This window comes from Ranitomeya imitator, chromosome 3, assembly GCF_032444005.1.
Source record: "Ranitomeya imitator isolate aRanImi1 chromosome 3, aRanImi1.pri, whole genome shotgun sequence".
NCBI classification, from domain to species: Eukaryota; Metazoa; Chordata; class Amphibia; order Anura; family Dendrobatidae; genus Ranitomeya; species Ranitomeya imitator.
Window position 1 is genome coordinate 277,309,702 of NC_091284.1, and position 24,613 is coordinate 277,334,314.

The window sequence follows — 24,613 nt, forward strand, 5'->3', positions numbered from 1 at the left end:
AAGCGATCAAAAAATGTCATGTGCCCGAACATGGTACCAATAAAAACGTCAACTCGTCCCGCAAAAAACAAGACCTCACATGACTCTCTGGGCCAAAATATGGATAAATTATAGCTCTCAAAATGTGGTGATGCAAAAACTATTTTTTTCAATAAAAAGCGTCTTTTAGTGTGTGACGGCTGCCAATCATAAAAATCTGCCAAAAAAATATGCTATGAAAGTGAATCAAACCCCCCTTGATCACCCCCTTAGTTAGGGAAAAATAATAAAATTTTAAAAAATGTATTCATTTCCATTTTCCCATTAGGGTTAGGGTTGGGGCTAAAGTTAGGGTTTGGATTTAATTTTAATGTTGGGATTAGGGTTAGGGGTGTGGTTAGGGTTATGGTTGGGATTAGGGTTAGGGGTGTGTTTGCGTTAGGGTTTCAGTTAGAATTGGGGGGTTTCCACTGTTTAGGCACATCAGGGGCTCTCCAAACGTGACATGGCATCCGATCTCAATTCCAGCCAATTCTGCGTTGAAAAAGTAAAACAGTGCTCCTTCCCTTCCGAGCTCTCCTGTGCGCCCAAACAGGCGTTTACCCCAACATATGGGGTATCCGCATACTCAGGACAAATTGGACAACAACTTTTGGGGTCCAATTTCTCCTGTTACCCTTGGGAAAATACAAAATCGGGGGTGAAAAAATAATTTTTGTGGAAAAAAAAAAAGATTTTTTATTTTCACGGCTCTGCGTTATAAACTGTAGTGAAACACTTGGGGGTTCCAAGTTCTCACAACACATCTAGATAAGTTACTTGGGGGGTCTAGTTTCCAATATGGGGTCATTTGTGGGGGGTTTCTACTGTGTAGGTACATCAGGGGCTCTGCAAATGCAATGTGACGCCTGCAGACCAATCCATCTAAGTCTGCATTCCAAACTGCACTCCTTCTCTTCCGAGCTCTGCCGTGCACCCAAACGGTGGTTCCCCCCAACATATGAGGTTTCAGCGTACTCAGTACAAATTGGACAACTTTTGGGGTCCAATTTCTCCTGTTACCCTTGGGAAAATAAAAAATTGCGGGCTAAAAGATCATTTTGTGGGAAAAAAAATAGGTTTTTTTTTTAATTTTCACGGCTCTACATTCTAAACTTTAGTGAAACAATTGGGGTTTAAAGTGCTCACCACAAATCTAGATGAGTTCCTTAGGGGGTCTACTTTCCAAAATGGGGTCACTTGTCGGGGGTTTCCACTGTTTAGGCACATCAGGGGCTCTCCAAACGCGACATGGGCTCCGATCTCAATTCCAGCCAATTTTGCATTAAAAAGTCAAATGGTGCTCCTTCCCTTCCGAGCACTGCCATGCGCCCAAACAGTGGTTTACCCCCACATATGGGGTATCAGCATACTCAGGACAAATTGCACAACAACTTTTGTGGTCCAATTTCTCCTGTTACCCTTGGAAAAATAAAACAAATTGGATCTAAAGTAAAAATTTTGTGAAAAAAAGTTAAATGTTCAATTTTTTTTAAACATTCCAAAAATTCCTGTGAAGCACCTGAAGGGTTAATAAACACTTTGAATGTGGTTTTGAGTACCTTGAGGGGTGCAGTTTTTAGAATGGTGTCACTTTTGGGCATTTTCTGTCATATAGACCCCTCAAAGTGACTTCAAGTGTGAGGTGGTCCCTAAAAAAAAAAATGTTTTTTCAAATTTTGTTGTAAAAATTTGAAATTGATGGTCAACTTTTAACCCTTCTAACTTCCTAACAAAAAAAATTATGTTTCCAAAATTGTGCTAATGTAAAGCAGACATGTGGGGAATGTTATTTATTAACTATTTTGTATGATATGACTCTCTAATTTAAGGGCATAAAAACAAATTTTAAAAATTGCTAAATTTTCTAAATTTTTGCCAAATTTTCATTTTTTCACAAATAAACGCAAGTCAAATCGAAGAAATTTTACCACTATCAAAGTACAATATGTCATGAGAAAACAAATCTCAGAATCACCAGGATCCGTTGAAGTGTTTCAGAGTTATGGCCTCAAAGTGACAGAGGTCAGAATTGAAAAAAATGGCCTGGTCAGGAAGTTGAAAACAGGCTTCGGGGTAAAGGGATTAAGTACTCCCTGTTGTAAAAAAAAAAAAAAAAATAATTATATATATATATATATATATATATATATATATATATATATATATATATATATATATATATATATATATATATATATATATATGTAATTGTCTAAGGGTCTGCTTGTCTGTAACCGAAATCCCGCGTCGCTGATTGATAAACTACATACATATACTATTCCTACAAAGACCACGAAGTAATGCCATAGTAGAAGATTAAAATGTCATTTTATTACACATATGCGTACAATACAATAATCAAACAAAAAGGAGAGGGGGGGGGGGGGGAGGGAAAGCAACACAAAAATAGCCACAATACCAAAATATAATGCACTCCAAAGTGCTAAAAAGATGTTTGAATAATATACACCAAATGCTTTTCCTGTTCACTACATACATATACTAGAGGGAGAATAACATGAAGGACAGTGAGGGAGAGAATAACATGGAGGACAGTCTGTGAGGGAGAGAATAACATGGAGAACAGTCTGTAAGGAAGAGAATAACATGGAGAACAGTCTGAGGGAGAGAATAACATGGAGGACAGTCTGTGAGGGAGAGAATAACATGGAGAACAGTCTGCGAGGGAGAGAATAACATGGAGGACAGTGTGAGGGAGAGAATAACATGGCGGACAGTCTGAGGGAGAGAACAACATGGAGGACAGTGTGTAAGGGAGAGAATAAAAATTTTCCCTGTTTTTAAGTTTATCATATGATTAAAAAAAATGTCTTTGAAAACTATAAGTCATCCTGTAGAAAATGAGCTATCATACAGCGATAGATGACTAAAAGTTTTGACTCTTAAAATAAAGACAGGAGAAAAACAATGAGTGTATCCAATGGGTTAAAAAATAAATGTAAGCACCAATGCTTATATGAATACTAGATGGTGGCCCGATTCTAATGCATCGGGTATCTACTATATAATCGTCTAATTCTGTCTGTCTGTAATGGACATCCCACATCGCTGATTGGTCCCGCCAGCTGCCCGCGACCAATCAGCAACAGGCGCAGTCCGGCCGCAAATTGGGGCGGGATTTGAACCACGCTTCGCAGATTGGTCACGCCTGACAGAATTTGCCGGGTAAAATATATACATTATCAGTGAAGCGGTGTTTAAATCCCGTGCCAATATCACTGATTGGTCGCGGTCGGAGGGATATGGAGATATATATATATTTTCGAGTATAAGCCGAGGTATTCAGCCCATTTTTTGGGACTGAAAGTCCCCCTCTCAGCTTATACTCGAGTCGTCCCCGGGGGTCGGCAGGTGAGGGGAGGCGGGGGCTGTCTAGTTATACTTACCTACTCCCGGCGCGGTCCCTGCAGTCCCTGCTTCTTCCAGCGCTGCATCTTCTTCCTGTATTGAGCGGTCACATGGTACCGCTCATTACAGTCATGAATATGCAGCTTCACCTCCCATAGAGGTGGAGCTGCATATTCATGACTGAAAATGAGCGGTAACTGTGACCGCTCAATACAGGATGAAGATGCAGCTCCGGGAGAAGCCGGGATCGCGCCAGGAGCTGGTAAGTATACGGGGAGGGGAGCGCTGCGCGATATTTACCTGCTCCTCGTTCCGGTGCGGCTCCGTCTCCAGCGTCCTCTGGCAGTGACGCTCAGGTCAGAGGGCGCGGTGACGTAGTCAGTGCGCGCCCTCTGCTGAGCGTCAGTACTGGAGACGAAGCCGCACGAGGAGCAGGTAAATATTGAAAGCGCCGGCGTCCTGAGCAAGAGGTGAGTGTGATTTTTTTATTTTTTTTTATTGCAGCAGCAGCATATATTGGACAGCTTTATATGGAGCATCTATGGGGCAATAATCAACGGTGCAGAGCATTATATATGGCACAGCTTTATAAGGAGCATCTATGGGACCATAATGAACGGTGCAGAGCATTCCACATGGCACAGCTTTATGTGGAGCATCTATGGGGCCATAATGAACGGTGCAGAGCATTCCATATGGCACAGCTTTATGTGGAGCATCTATGGGGCCATAATCAACGGTGCAGAGCATTATATTTGGCACAGCTTTATATGGAGCATCTATGGGGCCATAATGAACGGTGCAGAGCATTATATATGGGGCACAGCTTTATATGGAGCATCTATGGGGCCATAATGAACAGTGCAGAGCATTATATATGGCACAGCTTTATGTGGAGCATCTATGGGGCCATGATGAACGGTGCAGAGCATTTTATATGGGGCACAGCTTTATGTGGAGCATCTATGGGGCAATAATGAACGGTATGGATCATCTATTTTTATTTTTGAAAGTCACCGGTAGCTGCTGCATTTCGTACCCTAGGCTTATACTCGAGTCAATAAGTTTTCCCAGTTTCTTGTGGCAAAATTAGGGGGGGGGTCGGCTTATACTCGAGAGAGAGATATTTTATATATATATATATATATATATATATATTGTGATGCAGCGGTTGGACCATACACAGTGAAACGGCGGTGACCCAGGCAAGTTCAAATAAAACGTTCTTTTATTGTGTTACTTCACACAGTCAATATAGTATTCAGCTTCTTCATACAGTCCATTAATAATGCATGGCTATATGACGCAGTCAATACACAGGCTGAACTTCCCTCTGTCCAGTTTCCCTGGGTGACCGCACGCCGGAAACAAGTCTCTGTACTCACTCAGCGCACTGCACTCTTCATCCTCTGGAGTGCAGCCGGGTACACATAAGACAGCCCAAGACGCAGGGTGTCAGTCTCTCTGGTTCCTTTAGCCTCTGTGTTGCTCCACACAGAGACACCTCTGCAGACAACTGCCCTGTCTGCTTCCAAGAACACACTGACACCATTCCCCCAATACTACAGGGCTTTTTAATCAGTCACTGCTTCACTCTTCTAATTACAGCCACAGCTGTGGCTGTAGCACGCCATCATGGCTTCACTACGATTCCTTGCACGTTCTGGAGAGCACATACAGCGCCCCCTAGCTGTAACAGGGGTCACTGCCTATATATATATATATATATATATATATATATATATATATATGTTAAAACTTTTGCACTGCACATCAGAGGCCATAATAGAGAATTACAGTTTGATTTGCATACTTTTGCACTGATTAGGTTGAAATTCATCTCCACAAGTATTACACAAATTCAACTGTCCGAGAATAAATACAACTCTCAATAAAATAAAGTTATCGCACTGCCCACCACCATATAGTATCAACTACAATATACTATTATAAAGTAGAAAGGCACCTGTAGGCGGATGGAAGATAGTTTTCTCTTCATCACTTCCACTGCCACCGAAAGATTGTCGAGTTTTTACAGATGTTACTTTTGTGTTATTCTGGGATTTTCCCAATGTTAAAGAAGTCCTTCTTGAATTGTGAACAGGCGAGAGATTCTTTGCCTTATGGACAGGATTATGAGCTATACGTTGCAGAGAAGGGGGGTGCTCATGAGCAGTGGCATTTTGCATTGGCAGACTTGGATTTGCTGGTTCAAGCATAGGAGGATGCACTGGTTTGCCTTCTAAAATGATAAAAGTTGCACATACGACTTATGAATATACACTGAAAAGGGACGGCTATAAACTATAGATCACATACTCTGGCTACTGAATTTGCAGTTTCATATACACACGGTGTGCACAATTATTAGGCAAGGGAATATTTAGACCATATCATTTTTAGGAAGATTTTCCAACGCCAAGCTGTAGAAACTTGAATGCTTATCGGGGGAAGATGATCAGGTGATGTGTTATTTGTGTGATGAGCGAGGATGTGACCTAAGGATATCCGCACCCTTTATCAAGGTATACATAAATATTAGGTAGCTTATATTCAGGCAAAATGGGCCAAAAATAGGAACTAGCCCTACCGGTAATTGTATTTCCATGAGTCCATCATGACAGCACATCAGGTGGGTAGTCCTACTCATCCTCTAGGGACAAGAAAAACACGATTGGTAAAACACTGAGGGTGAAGTGGAGAGGTGGGGTTTAACCTATCACCACACCAGGATGGATGCAACTCGCTTTTATTGAATTCTCACACACAAATGTTAATTTCACTTAAGTATTCAGAATTCAGGGGAGGGAAAGTAATGGTGCTGTCATGACGGACTCCTGGAAATACAATTACCGGTAGGACCAATTCCTATTTTCCCAGGACGTTCCTCATGACAGCACAATAGGAGAAATACCAAATACGTGGCATATCACGGTGGGACTACTGCCTGAAGGACTTTCCAGCCGTAGGCTAGCTTTTGATCTGATATTATGTCTAGTTTGCAGTGCCTAAAGTAGTTAGGTTAGACCAGGTTGTGGCCCTGAGGTTCTGGTCTACTGAGGCTCCCGCTCTTTTGGCCCAAGACACAGAAATTGCTCTTGTGCATTGAGCTTTAATGTTAGCGGGGATTCACTCTTATCCGATTCGCATGCCAGAGATATGGCTGAAGTAATCCATTAGTATAAGGTCGCTTTGACACTTTTCTGGCCTTATTCCTTCCTGAATACTTTAGAAACAGATTGGAGTCCGGTGTCCAGCATTCTGTACCTTCCATGTAAAAGCATCATTGATCTTATTTTGTCCAGAGTGTGGAATAAGCTTTCCTTCTCGTTCTTTGGAAGCAGACAAAATGATGGTAGAACAATCTCTTGGTTCAAGTTTCTTTAGACACTACCGTCGGAAGGGAAGAAGCGTTGAGTGTGAATATTAATCGGTCCTCAAAGATTTGCAGATAAGGATCCCTTACTGACAACATCTGGATCTTCCTCCAACCGTTTTGCCATCTTTGGGTTAGCTGATGAAGCACTTCCAGATTTAGCTCCTATTTGGAGAACCAGACTTTCCTGCTGAGAAAAAAATGCCTCCTGGTTTTAAGAACCCTTAAAGTGCACTGCTGAGATGGAAAGAACGGTTCTTTCTGCTCATTGAAATATTTGCTGCTCTAGGGCCTGCAGGAGGAAAGGAAACTGTTGTGGCGTTGTCTGAAAAAGCCTTTATGTGATGATCTTGGCATTGTTGGAGTATCTCCCAAACTGCCCTTAACTCTCTGTAATTGGACACTTTATTTCAATCTTCCAGGAACCATGCACCCTGAAGGTATTGATCTTCCACTTCTGCTCCCCAGCCTATCTAGCTTGCGTTGGTGTTAATGCAGATGAAGGGGGATAGGATCTATGGTACTCCTTCCTGGAGTTTCTTCGGGGATGTCCACCATAACAGAGAATCTCAGGCCTGCCGGGTCCTTCATTCTCTTGTCTAGACCAGATGGATGTCTGTTCCAGACTAACAGGATTGCTTCTTGTAACTGTCTTGATTGGGCCTGACTCCACCGAAAGCTTGGGATAAAAGAGCTCATCAGGCCTAGGATCCTCACGGAATACCTGATGGAGACCGTTCTTTTTCTGAAAAGTATGAATTCTGTCCTTGATTTTGTCCTACTTCATAAGGGGTAGGGAAGGCATTCTGTGAAGTAAGGCGAGGAGAACTCCCAAGAACACCTTTTGAGTGTCTGGTTGTAAGTCAAACTTTCCTCAATGAAAGGGCCACCCTACATCTTCTATTGTGTCGCTAGTCTGGGCAAGCTGTTGATTGAGGAGGATGGTTGAATCGGTCACTGAATGGAAATCACCCAGATATGGGATTACAATAATTACTTTTTTTTTCTCAAGAAGGCTGCCACCTTCGTCATTATCTTTGTAAAGATACAAGGTGCTGAGGAAAGGCTGAATGGTAGAAGCCGGAACTGGAAGTGGTGGATTGTTCCCTGATGTTTTATTGCAAACCTCAATTGTTAGTTGCTGGGGTAAATGGGCACATGGTAATAAGAGTCTCTCAAATCTAATGTGCACATTACTGAATCCCTCTCTATCAACGGGATGCTTGATTTTACTGTCTCCATTTTTTAATTTCTTGTACCTGACCCATTGATTTAGGCATTTCAGATTTATAATGGTACGGTATTTGCCCAAAGGCTTTCTTATGGAAAAAAGGGAGGAATAGCGACCGTGTCCTATCTTTGAAAGGGGTACTGGACTTATTGTCCCTGATTTCAGAAGGTCTCCGATATTCCCCCCGGAGTTTTTTTGAGGCAAAGAGGGACTGTTACATGGTACTATTGTGGGGGGGAGATGGGAAAAAGTCTATTCTGCAAGCTTACCCTATGGTTTGCAGAATCCACTGGTTGTTTGTAATGGACTGCTACCCTTACACTTTCCTGACGTCAGGATCTCTCTGATGGGCCGGAAAAAAACTGGGTGGATCTACCCTTAACTCCCTTGGGATCACTCCACCTTCCCATTTTACCCTTTGACCTGTAATCCTGTGTGTGGGACTCACGGGGTCTATGAAAGGAATAATACTTTCTTGATTTTTCATCTAGGAACCTTTTTGGTCATCGCAGGCCATTTCTAAAATGTCATTTGAAACTGCACTGAAGACATGTGTGTAAGAGAACGGGATAGAACAGAGTTGGTTTTGCAAACTTCACAAATTCCGCAGAGGCATCCACCATGAATTGTGTCACAATTTTCAACATAGGGAAGGAATCTAGCATGACCTCTCTGAGGGTGTTGGATTTTAACTGGGCTGTTAAATGGACTTGGCTACTGAGGTGGCAGCCATATTGGACTTAGTGATAGCAGCTGAAGACTCCCAACTTCTTTTTAGTAATCCCTCTGCCTTCCTATTCATAGTATCATGAATACAGGAAGATTTCTCAAAGGGTATTGAGGTCTTTGTCGCTACTTTGGTGATGGGAATGTCAACCAATGGCATCTATTCACAAATCTTTCCATGAGGATCCAGATCGTGAGGGGGCCTCTGTCCTATTGTAAAAGAGATAGGAGAATTGTACATTTAAATATAAGGTTTCAGCCTTACAGAAAGGGACAGAAGTAACTATGGGGGATCACTTACACTGTCCAGGGACTGTTCAGCTGGTGTGTCTGAGAGAAGGATTAGTATCAATTGTTCAGACTGCACACGCCAAACCCCATGACAGCACCCTTTTTTAGGGCCTTGCCTTGTCCAGATCTATCGATATCCCCATCTCCTTTCCTTGTGTTCCCTCCTCTAAACCGGATATGCCATTCACCTGGAACGCATGCGCGTCATCAAAAGGTGTACGGACCGTAAATGAGTTTCCATACTGGAGCGCATGCACACCTGGAGGTTCCGCCATCAGATGCAGTATAACACTGAGATCGCTCCGGAGAAGGAAGCAGCGAAGTTAGGAGCCGTGTCTCGCTCTACTGAGGGACCCATGCCCAGCGAGGTATCAGCCTGGAGCCTCTTGACAGAGGGAAGGGAGAGATCGACCCCCTCCGATACCACAGAGTTCCCAGATAAATCTTTGCACTGATGAACCCTCTCTCCTGCTAGGGACAGGAAAACACTGAGGGAGAGGTATAGGGAGAGGGTTTACCTCTCATGGGTTTCCTGTCCCTAGAGGATAAGTAGGACTACGTCCTGTTGTGCTGTTGAGGGACGTCCTGGGAAAAAGATTTAACTGACTCTGAACAATCAAAAAGAGAAGGATGCATCACTCTTCACATTGCTAAGATAGTGGAGTGTGATCACAGAACCATCAAAAGTTTTGTTGCAAATAGTCAACAAGGTAATAAAAAAACGTGTTGGGAAAAAAAAAAAAAAAGACGCATATTAGCTGCCAAAGATTTGAGAAGAATCAAACATGAAGCGATCAGGAAACCATTATCAGCCAGTGATGTCATTCTAGGACTGCAACCTCCTTGGAGTGCCCAAAAGTACAAGGTGATTAGCACTCAGACATGGCCAAGGTAAGGAAGGCTGAAATCTTACTACCATTGAACGTAAACTATAAGTCGTCAAGACAGGAAGACAGGGCCAAGAAAAAGCTGTAGACCTATTTTTTTTTAAGGCTTTATGGACTGATGAGATGAGGCAACTCTTGACAGATCAGATGGATGGGCCTGTGACTTGATCAATAACAGACACAGACCTCCACTTCAACTAAGATGGAGGTGGTGTACTGCTAAGGGCTGGTATTATTAAAGATGAGCTTATTGGACCTTTTACGGGTGAAGATGGACTCAAACCTACTGGCAGTATTTCTAAGACACTATCTTCAAGCAATGGTACAGCAAAAAGACTGCATCATTCAAGAAAACCATGATAGTTATACAGGACCATGCTCCATCATATGCATCAAAGTCTCCAATGTTTGGCTAGATAGTAAAGGCCTTAAAGATAAAGAATAATGAAATGAGCCCCCTTCCTCAACTTTTGGGCCCTTCTTAAACAGGAAATTTGCAAAGAAAAAACAGTCACCACTCTGAACAGTGTCTGGTGTTGTTCAAAAAGTTGTTAATCAGCAGATTAAGAAACTGAATCTCCATGGTTGGAAGGCTTATGGATGTTAGTTTTAAAAACGGTGGCTATATCGGTCACTGATATTTATAGATGAAAAGAAATAATGGACTTTTACTGTCTTAAATATTCTGGTTTCAGGTTTTTGACAGACAGAACTCTAGATGTTCAATAATAAAAATAATCATCAAAAATACAAATTGCCTAGTAATAGTGCACACCATGTAGTTCTAACCCTGTAGTGTAGGGGTGGGGAACCTTTTTTCTGCCAAGGGCCATTTGGATATTTATACCATCATTTGGGGGCCATATAAAATTATCGACATGAAAATGACCCTGCTATACTTGGTTGAATATTTAATTAACTCACCCCTAATGTGACGTCTGAAACTGCTTCTCTTTGGTGCTGCTGTGAGGTTAGGTGTATAGATGATGTTGCTACTTATAACTGCTTTTCCAGATTTACATTGGTCTGGAGAGCAGGCCACTCTTTCCAATGATAAGTTTTGTAAAGAACTCACAACAGTAAGTTGTACTAAACAAATCTATATTACGCTGCAAGTCTACTCATAGTGGGAAATTCATCACTGCTCACTTTACATTTATAGAAGTCAGGCAGTGGGAGATCTGCAGTATATACATCACACAGGAGCCACGGGAAGGGGGGGCATGGGCATAGACATCACAAAGGAGCAACAGGGGCTTGGCCTCAGACATTAAATAGGAGCCATGGTGGCGTTGGCGTAGACATCACAAGAGACACAGGGGCTGCGGCATAGACATCACAAGAGACACCGGGGCTGCGGCATAGACATCACAGAGGACACCGGGGCTGGGGCATCGCCATCACACAAGACACACATGGGCTGGGGGCATAGACATCACAGGAGACACCGGGGCTGGGGCATAGACAACACAGGAGACACTGGGGCATAGACATCACACAAGACATGGGGGCTAACTCTGCCCAACGCTACCAACTTCGCCCACAAAAGTATGTCCTGATCAGAGTGGTCGTAATCATTCATTACATGCTACGAGGACATATTCTTTCACTGCATGCGCCACAGCATTCAATAGTAAATGCTGCGTGTGCATGCTGGCAGAGTAAAAAGAAATTAGAGTAGGCGGCTATCAAAATGCAGTAGCCTGCTCGATCACGGAGGTCTCCAGGAATCTGCCCGGGGCCGAAGAAAAGGTGATCACAGGCCTCAGGTTCCACACCCCTGCTGTCATGGGTGCACTGGTCCTGTTATATAAAACACAACCAATGCACCATTTTGGACCAGACTATCTTTTCCTGCTAATGCTATGGACTACAAAAGAGGCAATAACAATAAATAGAGGGTGGAATATAATATATGGTCCTTGTAATTAACAAGTGCTTTGTTAAGAGAGGTTATCCAGGATTTTTTTTTCACCAATGTGTCTAAAAAACCTGCATGTTGTACCCAGCGCTGGCTCAGAGTAGCCACTGACCGCTTCTGCTAGCGATTCATCTGCTCAGTGTCAACAAAGTCAATCTTCAGGGCTGCTCTGTCGTCAGGGTGTGACAGCTGGTGGCATGCTGATCGACAGCTGGCTTCCCATGGTTAGAAGCAGACTGTCAATCAGCATGATGTCCGCAATGACACCCCGTCAACAGAGCAGATAAGAAAAGCCGGAAGCTGCTGAATCGCCAAAAAAAGCGGACTGTAACTACTCTGTACCAGCAAAAATTGGCACTGAGTATAACAGGCAGATAGTTAGCAACTAACTGCCTGTTATTGTATAAGAACATTTTTTTTTTTTATAAGAACCCAGATAACCCCTATAAAGAAAAATTAAAGGTAAAAATGCTTACCTTCGTTACATGGTTGGTAATTCATCCGGTCATGATTGGTATATATTGCTGCCATAGGTAAATTGCTTGACTAGGCGCGTTTTACCCCAGATATATCAGTTGATCACTATATAGCCAGCTTTGTAACAACTCATTTACATTTTTTTTTTTTTTTAAACCTTTAAAGAATTTTTCCAGGGGTTAAAACATTGAAAGTCCTTAGAACAGGTCAAAATGTGTGAGGTTTTGGTATACCATCTTATAACAAACCATAACAAAGGCATCATATCACTTGCTGGTGCTGGAAAAGCGACACCACCCTTTCATTGCTCACGCAGATACAGAGGCTCATCCATATGTGCGGCTCAGGATTTATGCTACGCTGATCAGCAAAATTCTGGGGTCAAACATCCACCAATCATATGGGAAAGACAAAAATGTTGGCAGAAGGGTAGGGTTCCAAAGACTAACGGAGCAAAATGGAATATGTACTAGCACTGTTTTTTCCAGATGGGAGACCAGGATCTCACGTTCTGGTAATTGGTAGACACAGCAAACGTTGGACCCCAAGTATTATACCTTCATTGCAGATAAAATGGTCTAAATTTATAAACGTTTAATTTGCATAAATGAAATGAAAAAGTATTCACCTGTGCAAGCCTCCAGGACTTCATTGTTACATGGTATAAGCCTTTGTCGTAGAATGTTTATTTCCCTGCGTAACGACCTCAGGCGCCTTGTCCGGGCTCCACTAGATCGCATGTTGCTGACTATGTCCAGTTTCTCCAAGAGTTCTTTGAGCTGGTATTCGGGGGGCAGGTGGGCCCTGTTTTCTGGACATAAGAGCTCATCCACTGAAACAATACAGAACATAGCAAGTTACTACAATAGCCCACACGTTCTCACTGTACTAGTACTATTCATACCGTGTGAAGAGAAAGGCACAGGGACTGAGACACAGACACTAGCACTCTCCGGATTCCACAGCTCCCTGTATAATGAGCATATGGCACGATATAATTTAGCACTGGGTATATTAGATTGGAAAAGGTTTCCGATTCTAAAACCGCAAATTCATTGAAATATTCATTCTAAATATAGGCCAAGCGAGTTATTGTTTCAGTAATGAAGCAGTCGACGGTGGAACAGTCTTGGGAAGAGAATATAATGGCTACCATCTTGTGGGTTAATTCAGAATGAAGGTTAATTGTCTCTTCTTAGATAAATTCTTTTTGGATGTGTTTTAAATTGAAATATATTCCCCCGACGCCTACACTGGGCTGCTAGGTTGCCAACCATCACATAGACAGTCTGTAAAAATCGGGCAGATTTTTCTTCTGCAAATACCAAACATGTGAACATGCCCTATGACGGATTTCCAATGTGTCCAGAAATACATATGTTGGCTGCGTTTGATTTTTTGATAAGCAGTCCAGGAAAATACAAACTTGTTAGCCCTGCTTATGTACCTTCACTGCCGGGGATAAATCATCGATTGAGAAGGCGCAAGTCTCCGCTATTGGAATGAGCCAGGCAACCAACCCCGGTCATACACGGCACTGTTCACACTGCTTGACAGTATAGATTTTACATTTAAAACACCGCTAAAAAAACCTTCGTTTTCTAACTGGACAACCCATTTAACCGATTCTCGACTAGACACAGTTATGAATTTGTGCTGGAAAAAGGGAAAACATTTCCAACTGAAAGGGAAAAAGCGAAGTGTGTATTCAATGGGCAGTAAAACCGCATTAGCAACATGAATATGGCAATAGCAAGCTTACACAGATGTTTAACGTATATATTGTATACTGCATATTGAGGAATTGTGCGTTTCGTTTTTTTTTTGTTTAATTTCACCTAATTTGGTAAGGTCTTTCCTTTTTTCAGTATATATGGTAAAATTAATGGTGCTATGCAAAAACAACAGGCTGTTATACAGTCTGCCATATTATGAAAAAATATTGCCACTCTCTAAAACTCAAACTTTAATTTTACAGTTGATGAAGTGCATGCTTACAAGAGTGGAGGGAGGGGGCTTGCTTTTGCTTGGGGAGCTGTAGTTTGTATTGGTACCATTCACTGTGTTTGTTTTTCGGATGTGAAATGAAAGATTTTTAGATTTATTTTAACCCCTTTACCCCCAAGGGTGGTTTGCACGTTAATGACCAGGCCAATTTTTACAATTCTGACCACTGTCCCTTTATGAGGTTATAACTCTGGAACACTTCAACCAATCCCGGTGATTCTGACATTGTTTTCTCGTGACATATTGTACTTCATGATAGTGGTAAAATTTCTTTGATATTACCTGCGTTTATGAAAAAAAATGGAAATTTGGCAAAAATTTTGAAAATTTCACAATTTTCAAACTTTGAATTTTTATATAATTAAATCACAGAGATATGTCACACAAAATACTTAATAAGTAACATTTCCCACATGTCTACTTTACATCAGCACAAAAGTTTTTCTTGTTAGGGAGTTATAAGGGTTAAAAGCTGACCAGCAATTTCTCATTTTTACAACACCATTTTTTTTTTTTTAGGGACCATATCTCATTTGAAGTCATTTTGAGGGGTCTATATGATAGAAAATGCCCAAGTGTGACACCATTCTAAAAACTGCACCCCTCAAGGTGCTCAAAACCACATTCAAGAAGTTTATTAACCCTTCAGGTGTTTCACAGGAATTTTTAGAATGTTTAAATAAAAATGAACATTTAACTTTTTTTCACAAAAAATTTAATTCAGCTCCAATTTGTTTTATTTTACCAAGGGTAACATGAGAAAATGGACCCCAAAGGTTGTTGTACAATTTGTCCTGAGCACACTGATACCCCACATGTGGGGGTAAACCACTGTCTGGGTGCATGGCAGAGCTCGGAAGCGAAGGAGCGCCATTTGACTTTTCATTGCAAAATTTACTGGAATTGAGATGGGATGCCATGTTGCGTTTGGAGAGCCCCTGATGTGCCTAAACATTGAAACCCCCCACAAGTGACACCATTTTGGAAAGTAGACCCCCTAAGGAACTTATCTAGATGTGTGGTGAGCACTTTGACCCACCAAGTGCTTCACAGAAGTTTATAATGCAGAGCTGTAAAAATAAAAAAATCATATTTTTTCACAAAAATGATCTTTTTGCCCCCAATTTTTTATTTTCCCATGGGTAAGAGAAGAAATTGGACCCCAAACTTTGTTGTAAAGTTTGTCCTGAGTACGCCGATACCTCATATGTGGGGGTAAACCACTGTTTGGGCGCATGGCAGAGCTCGGAAGCGAAGGAGCGCCATTTGACTTTTCAATGCAAAATTGACTGGAATTGAGATGGGATGCCATGTTGCGTTTGGAGAGCCACTGATGTGCCTAAACATTGAAACCCCCCACAAGTGACACCATTTTGGAAAGTAGACCCTTTAAGGAACTCATCTAGGTGTGTTGTGAGAGCTTTGAACCCCCAAGTGTTTCACTACAGTTTAGAACGCAGAGCCGTGAAAATAAAAAATCTTTTTTTTCCCCACAAAAATTATTTTTTAACCCCCAGTTTTGTATTTTCCCAAGGGTAAGAGGGGAAATAGGACCCCAAAAGTTGTTGTCCAATTTGTCCTGAGTACACCGATACCCCATATGTTGGGGCAAACCCCTGTGTGGGCACACGGGAGAGCTCGGAAGGGAAGGAACACTGTTTTACTATTTCAACGCAGACTTAGCTGGAATTGAGATCGGACGCCATGTCGCATTTGGAGAGCCCCTGATGTGTCTAAACAGTGGAAACCCCCCAGTGGAAACCCTAATCCAAACACACCCCTAACCCTAATCCCAACCCTATTCCCAACCGTAAATGTAATCCAAACTTTAGCCCCAACCCTAACGTTAGCTCCAGCCCAAACCCTAACTGTAGCCTTAACCCTAGCCCCAACCCTAACCTTAGCCCTAACCCTAGCCCTAACCCTAGCCCTAACCCTAGCCCTAACCCTAGCCCTAACCCTAGACCTAGCGGGAAAATGGAAATAAATACATTTTTTAAAAATGTTTTATTTTTCCCTAACTAAGGGGGTGATGAAGGGGGGTTTGATTTACTTTTATAGCGGGTTTTTTAGCGGATTTTTATGATTGGCAGCAGTCACACACTGAAAGACGCTTTTTATTGCAAAAAATATTTTTTGCGTTACCACATTTTGAGAGCTATAATTTTTCCATATTTTGGTCCACAGAGTCATGTGAGGTCTTTTTTTTTTGCGGGACGAGTGGACGTTTTTATTGGTAACATTTTCGGGCACGTGACAATTTTTGATCGCTTTTTATTCCGATTTTTGTGAGGCAGAATGACCGAAAACCAGCTATTCATGAATTTATTTTAGGGGGGTGTTTATACCGTTCTGCGTTTGGTAAAATGGATAAAGCAGTTTTATTCTTCAAAACAGTATGATTACAGCGATAACTCATTTATAATTTTTTTTATGTTTTGGCGCTTCTATACGATAAAAACTATTTTATAGAAAAAATTATTTTTGCATCGCTTTATTCTGAGGACTATAACTTTTATTTTTTCGCTGATGATGCTGTATGGCGGCTCGTTTTTTGTGGGATAAGATGACGTTTTCAGCGGTACCATGGTTATTTATTTCGTTCTTTTTGATCGCGTGTTATTCCACTTTTTGTTTGGCGGTTGAGTTGTTTGCCTTTTTTTTTTTTTTTTTTTTTTTTTTAACCGCGTTCACCGAAGGGGTTAACTAGCGCGACAGTTTTATAGGTGGGGTCCTATAAGTGCGCCACCGCTGCCTGAAGAATCCTTCTACCCAGACTCGCATCTGCAGAGGTCTGAGAGTGGATATTGTATTGTTTGGAAAAGGTATGCAGACTAGACCATGTCGCAGCCTTGCAAACCTGTTCTGCTGAGGCCTAGTGCCGAATTGCCCAGGAAGCCCCCACTGCTCTAGTGGAGTGAGATCTGATTCCAGCCGGAACCACCATGCCCCTGGCGCGGTAGGCTTCCTGAATAGCTGAACGTATCCACCTGGCCAAAGTAGATTTTGAGGCCGCAAATCCCTTCCTGCGACCCTCCGGGAGGACAAACAGAGCATCCGTCTGTCGAAAAGGAACTGTCCGAGAAATGTACCTCCTCAGCGCTCTCACTAGATCCAGCGTATGGAGGGCTTTTTCCACACAGTGCGTCGGTTCCGGGCAAAAAGAGGGAAGAACTAGATCCTCGTTAATGTGGAACGAGGAAACTACCTTTGGCAAGAAGGAGGGCGCTGGTCTGAGAACCACCTTATCCTAATAGAACTGTAGAAAAGGAACACGACAAGAAAGAGCTGACAGCTCTGATACCCACCTAATGGAGGTTATGGCCACCAAGAATACGACTTTCCAGGAAAGGAAAGATAAAGAAATGTCCTGAAGGGGTTCGAAAGGACCTTCCTGTAAGGCCTTTAAGACTAAATTAAGGTCCCAAGCCTCCAGAAGAGTCCTATAAGGGGGACCTTATGAGCGACTCCCTGAAAGAAGGTCTTTACCTGAAGGTTAGTAGCGATCCTGTGCTGAAAAAGCAGCTGTACTAGGTCTGCATACCATGAACGACGTAGCCAATCCGGGGCGACCAGAATAGCTGGCACTCCCTCTGACTTGATTTTCTTGATCACCTTCGGGAGCAGTGCCAGAGGGGGGAACAGATATGGGAGATGACATTGGTTCCAAGCCAGGAACAACACATCCACGGCGATAGCCTGTGGATCTCGATACCGGGTGACAAACCTGGGCACATTGGCATTCCTCCCGGAAGCCATTAGATCCACGTCCGGAGTCCCCCATTGATGACATATTTGTTGAAATACCCCCGGATGGAGAGACCATTCCCTGGACGCAAGGCCCTGTCGACTGAGGAAATCCGCCGTCCAGTTCTCTTCGCCCGGAATGTGGACTGCCGAAATTACTGAGTGATTCCTCTCGGCTCAGTAAGGTATTTGCTTTACTTCCTGCATGGCCGCCTTGCTGCTGGGGCCCCCCGATTTATATATGCCACGACCGTGGCATTGTCCGATTGAATCCGGACAGGATGGCCCACCAGAAGATGATGGAAATGCTGCAAAGCCAGTCGAACTGCCCGAATCTCTAAGATTGATCGGGAGACTTGACTCCCAAGCGGACCAGCGCCCCTGAGCTGTGTGGTGAAAGAACACTGCTCCCCAACCTAGGAGACTGGCATCCATTGTCACCACTAGCCAATGGGTCAGAGGAAAGGGTTTCCCCTTTAGTAGGGACGAGCTGGTTAACCACCATGAGAGAGCCTGTCTGACCTGGGGGGACAGACGTGACCTGACGTTGAGGGAGAATGGATTCTTGTCCCATGCTGCTAAAACAACATGTTGGAGAGGTTGAAGATGAAGTTGCGCAAATGGTACTGCTTCTATTGTCACAACCATCCTCCCTAAGACCCTCATGCAGGACCGGATTGTATGACAGCTTGGCTGCCAAAGGACCCTCACCTCTCGCCGGAGAGCCAGGACCTTGTCCTAGGGCAGGATCGTAAGATCCTGAGAGGTGTCAAAAATTAACCCTAGAAACGAAATTTTCCGAGATGGTACAAGGGATGTCTTTCTTAAATTCACTAGCCAACCCAGACGAGAAAGAGTGTCTAGAGAAATGCTGACATTTTCCTCGCAGGCCTGAAAAGATGGCCCCTTGATAAGAAGGTCGTCTAGATATGGTAAAACCAGTATGCCTCAGGAGTGCAGAATGGCCACAACTGTCGCCATGACCTTTGTGAACACCCTGGGAGCGGAGGCCAGCCCGAAGGGTAAAGCCCTGAACTGGAAATGTAGGTTGTTTATGGCAAAACGTAGAAATCTTTGATGTGAAGGAAATATGGGAATATGCAGGTAGGCATCTTGAATGTCTATTGAGGCTAAGAATTCCCCCTTTTCCATTGACGCAATGACCGACCGAAGAGATTCCATTCGGAAGTGACGAATGTTGACAAACCTGTTTAAGCGTTTCAGGTCCAGAATGGGCCTTACCGGTCCATCCTTTTTGAGCATTACAAACAGGTTGGAATGGAACCCCTGAAATCTCTCCTCCTTTGGAACTGGAATGATAACCCCGCGGAGTTGAAGGGACTCTATAGAATTGAACAGGGCTTGACGTCGGGATTCGGACCTGGGGAGATGGGACGGAAAGAACCGGTGTGGCGGTTGACAAACCAACTCTATCTCGTATCCTGAAGACACCAGCTCTCCCACCCACCTGTCGTGAACCGAGTTGAGCCAGGCCTGGTGAAACAAAAGTAGGCGTCCGCCCACTCTGTCGGCGGAGATCCGAGGATGCCTCCAGTCACTTGGCCGAAAACCTATGGGACCTAGATCCCCTCGATCTAGGGAGCTGGGAACGCATTCTTCCCAATGGATTAGCTCTATAGGAGACCCGATTATCTTGGTCCTAGTTGGGTCGACCCTGCGCAGGGGTTTGAAACGGGCCTGAAACTGGCGACTAAAAGGCTGTCTAATCCTTGGGATAAAATTGCTTTTCCCTCCTGTGGCATCAGAAATGAGCTGATCCAGCTTCTCTCCGAACAAACGACCCCCCTGATACGGGAGGGTTGTAAGGGATTTCTTAGAGGTAGAATCTGCTCGCCATGTTCTTAACCAGAGAGCCCTTCTAATGGCAATAGCGTTTGCTCCCGATGATGCAGCACAGTCTGCTGCATCTAAGGACGCATTAATCAGATAGCTCCCTGCAAGAGCCATCTGATTTGACATTTCGTTCAACTCCACTGGCAAGTCCCTCTCTTGAAGGGCCTTTGTCAAAGATTCTGACCAAAACATCATAGCCTTAGCAACCCAAGTTACCGCAAAAGGAAAAAGGGCTGAACCTGAATCCTCAAAAACGGAACGAGTCAAACTTTCTATAAGGCGATCCTTAGGATCCTTAACAGAAGAGCCGTTGGGAAGGGATTACAGAGTGTTAGAGGCCAGGCGGGACACCGGAGGATCGACCGAAGGGGATTCTGCCCATTTATTCCGTAGCTCAGGAGTAAAAGGGTATCTTGCCTTCAAGGCTTTTTGCCCTGAAAAACGTCTGTCCTAGTGCTCCCGATGCCGCTGAACCAGATCCTCAAACTCAGGGTGAGATGAAAAAACCTTATGAGACTGTTTGGCCCGCTTAAACGAAATTTTGTTTTCCGAGGTTAAGGCGGGTTCATCATCTATTCCCAGGATCTGGTTGACGGCCTCAATCAGGCTGTCTACAGACTCCTGAAACCCAGGAGTCTCTAAATTAAGGGACTCCTCCGAATCATAGTCTGACCCGAGTTCCCAGCTTCCTGCTGGGGAAGGTGAGCGAGAGACGGAACTCCAGGATGCTGATGCACCTGATGACCCGGGAGATGCTGTGAGAGTTCGCTTCCCCCGCGTCTGCCTAGCGTGGGTGCGGCCCCTACAGGCCGGAGGTTCCTGAGAAATGGAGGATCTCTCTAAGACAGATGAACTGCTGTCCCTGACTCCAGCAGGGGTCTGAAGGGACTCGATTGCCTTAGTTTGGGACGCCATGGATTGCAATAATGACATAACCCATTCCGGTGGAACCACCCCAGTCTCTGTCTGAGATGCAGGAGTAATCGCAGGGGAAATTGCTGGGGAACTCGCAGGGGGGGGGGGGCTCCTGAGCGCGTTCAGAGTCGCAGGCTTCGCAATGACGATTACTCTGGGCATGCGGAAAAGGAGACAGACAGGCTACACATACGGTATATAGGACTGTGTGAGATTTGATCCTTCTAGACATGGTGATCTGCAGATGCTATAAATCGGGGGCTCTAAATTGGGGAAAAGGAGATGCTTCTGCTGTCAGGTTGGGGGAAGAAGCACTTACCCCAGTCCTGTGTCCCTGCACGTACTGTGGAACTGATCATCAAAACGGCGAGAGTGTGCCACCTTTATTCTGTGCCGACATCCGGGGGAGGAACCGCCGGGATTGCAGCGCCGCTGCGGCCTATGGCAGGCTGAAGCCAGGACCTAGATTTCCCCTCAGCGAAGAAAGGAGGGGCGGACCCGGACCTAGATGCGCCAGAGGGGGCGGGGCCTCTGTGTGCAGCCTATCCCGGCCGGAAGCCGGGGAAACGACCTCATGATTGCTCCGGAAGAGCACGCTGAGATGCTAGGTAGCAGCCTGGCGACGCGCTGGAAAGGCCGCGGTGCCGGCTGCACTGACCCGGCTGCGGTGCCGCCTGGTGTCGGAAGGATAGCGGCGCCGCCTAGAGTTTGGGAGGATCGCGGCGGCGGTCCGGCAAAGGGATGCGGTGCTGTCGTCCCCACCGCCAGCCGACCCTGCATAGATGCCTTTTCAAGGTAGCCCGTGCTGTATCAGGAGCCCCCCCTTCTGCAATCTGTACCTGGTCAGTGTGCTTAAAGATTTAGCGGGGGGGAGGGCAGAAGAGAAGACGGTGCAGGAACCCCGGCTCCATCTTCCCACCCTGGGATGAGGAGAGGTACCGTCCACCACCCCTCTATCATCTCTGCTGAATCATTGTTGTAGTAAACAGGGGGTCGCATGGACATCCGCGAGCACCTGAACAGCCTATGGTTTTTGTTACCTTAGGGTGGTCAGGACTAAGTCCGGTATGTAATCCCACGTCGCGGGAAAGGACACGTGGAGAGTACTCGCACGTGCTCGCCCGTTGCTGGTTTGGGGAGATCGGACCCCTTCAAAAAGGGTCCGTCGCCCCTCTCAATCCTTTAAGATGTAGAGAAGAAAAAAAAGGGGCCCAAAGGTTCCGGGACCCAGACGTGTACCTCCTTCAGACACCAAGCCTGAACTGGATTCTCTGGTAGCCAGTGTCAGGGTGTATACGACGGGGGAGGAGCTTAACTTTTTTATGTTTACTTAGTGTCAGCCTTCTGGCGGCAGAAGTATACACCCACAGTCCTGTGTCCCCCAATGAGGCGGAGGAGAAATATACCCGTGACATATTCAATACTTCTTTCACCCGCTTTATTCATGTACATAAATGTATAGATTTGCATCCAGTAGGCCCCGACCTACACAGTAACCAATCTACAACCCTCAAATCACATTAGAACCATTTAAAAGCCACTGTCAGAGACAGACAGAATCATCTGAATGATTCAATAGCAGTGATAGGAACTAGCTCTGCTGTTAGAGGCAGGTGCCAGCAGAAGACTGCCGCCAGCCTCTGCTGCGTATGGAATGCTCTTATTTCCCGAGAGTATTTCATACAAATGCACCTGACGAATGTTAGGAATGGGATCAAATTTACTATTTATTTTTTATTAGTAAAATGCCATTTATAATTTCTAATTTAAAAAGTGTTCCTACAGAAAGGAAAACATGCAGGAAACGTGTTGCTTAAATGCGCAGAATCTGTGAGGTCACGGATGCAGCCTGTCAAAAACTGCGGGACCAGGGGAGGACGAATAGAGCTGGATTTATTGTTTCTATCAAAAGCAAGCCGATAGGCATTACAAACCTATTAATAAAAAAAAAAACTCTATACTTTTGCTATTATTCTTTCAGAAATTTAAAATTTGTAAGTTAGTTTCCTTACCCTCCTCCCATGAAAAACGATAGTAGTCATCACTAGGAGGCTTCTCGGGAAGATGCGCCATTGTGCATGGATCATAGCCAATGCTTTCTGCTTGGTGCCTGGCATTACATAGTATTGCTGTGCCCAATTGGTGAAGATGTAGAGCAGCTTGATGAAACACAGTATCCCGAGAATTATAACGCAAGCAATTAGAAACCATTAAATTAAAGTCATTCTCAAAAGCTAGAAAGGACGAGTACTGGTGACACTCTAGTTTGTGGCGCATTGTTGAAAAGTCCATGGGCTGCAGAACAAAATCCATGTAGTCTGGTACCTAAGAAAAAAGTTGAGTTGTTACAAAATCTTTAAATCACATCTTAGTTAACAATTAAAGAAAAAAAGAAAAGTTACCTCTTTGAGGTTAACTGGTTCATTAAAGATGTTGGCAGAGTCTTTTTCCTGTAACCGGTCCAGAGTGGTCCGGAGGAATACATTGAATGGAGTCAACTGCAACTCCATAGCTGCTTGGTGTAACTTTACCTAAATAAAAACAATAGAAACAGTGAGATTGGAAGAAAAAAGACAAACATGCACCCAGCTCACCACATTATCATGTAGAAAGATCCAGAGAAAGCCCAAACGCCCACCATGAAAAACATGACAATTGTCCTCGAAAAATCCTTTTGGACACCAAATATGATCAGTGACATGAGAACATACAACTGATCAATAACCCATTACCAGCAGTCTAGTAGCCATAACTGTAACCAAACCTGAACGCTACTGGGAGTAATACACTTCATTCCCTCCTGGCAGCGGGGATCTAAGTGCAGGCGCCGGACAGGTTCAGAGCGCGATTAATCTGCACATTAACCCCATATCTGCAGGTTAAGTGTGTTTTTTTTCACATGACAGGTTCCCTTTAAAATGAACCTGATGCATGTATCAGGCACTGGCTGTACAATCTGAGCCATGTATGTTTTACTCTGAAATCTGCAGTGCGTCAGAGAATAGCATACTTTAGTAGCTGGCAGGAGCGACCCGCACTGTAGACTAGCTGGACAGGTGGGTCCCGGGGGCTTCTCCCTGCTCTTCTATTAATATCACAATATTCTATTATAGCAGGGTTTTCTCTTAAATGCTGCAGCGTTCCAGAGTAAAACATATGGCCAAGGTGATACAGTCAGTGACTGACACGCGGCCCACAGATTGAGCATGTATCAAGTGTTATCCTCTTTTTATAATTAAAATGAAACTAAGAAGAAAATACAAGCAAAAATGCAAAACAAAAGACTTTTTTAAACAATGCCAAGTAAAAAGAAAAAAAAACATTTAAACTCAGACTTTCCATACTGGCACAGATTACATTACAATCAGCACTTGGCTGCACTGATCTGCACAATCCGCTTATCATCAAGGTATCATTCATCTACTAATTAATCATAAAGATGCTCAAGATCTCGGCTCACTGAGCCACTTCACTTCACAGAAAAGAAATCTCACTTACTTGTTCTCTTTTTAGTTTCTCCCTTTTGCGGATTAGTTCTGTAAGCAATCTGGCCCTTTCAAGGTCATGACGAAGTTTTTGCCAGTACTTGATTGCCTCCTTGACTGAAGAAGACTGAGTGTTTCTTTCTTTCTGCAGGTCAAAATAAGGTAGGTTATATTTCCTAGAAATGGGTTACTAAGGCAGGTGGGATGCCCAACTAAAGTTCTCTGCTGCCACTATCTTAATTTATAGAGGTTATTATCAATTTCACTATATACTGCAATATTAAAGTGCATATAATCCTATGTAAC

The 24,613-nt window shown here is 43.9% G+C and overlaps 1 protein-coding gene across 2 annotated transcripts in view; it reads right to left on the reverse strand.

Annotated features, from left to right (window-relative positions):
- The window catches only part of BRPF3 (bromodomain and PHD finger containing 3), a 92,920-nt gene that overhangs the window by 29,750 nt on the left and 38,557 nt on the right, over positions 1-24,613 (reverse strand). Inside the window, exons 4-8 of one of the 2 annotated variants that reach the window (XM_069756488.1) lie at positions 24,321-24,452; positions 23,225-23,353; positions 22,835-23,147; positions 12,928-13,131; positions 5,357-5,632 (exon numbers count right to left, since the gene is read on the reverse strand). In XM_069756488.1, coding sequence (XP_069612589.1) covers positions 5,357-5,632; positions 12,928-13,131; positions 22,835-23,147; positions 23,225-23,353; positions 24,321-24,452 — 1,054 coding nt within the window. The remainder of the gene's footprint in view (positions 1-5,356; positions 5,633-12,927; positions 13,132-22,834; positions 23,148-23,224; positions 23,354-24,320; positions 24,453-24,613) is intronic. The other variant, XM_069756489.1, reaches the window with a different exon arrangement.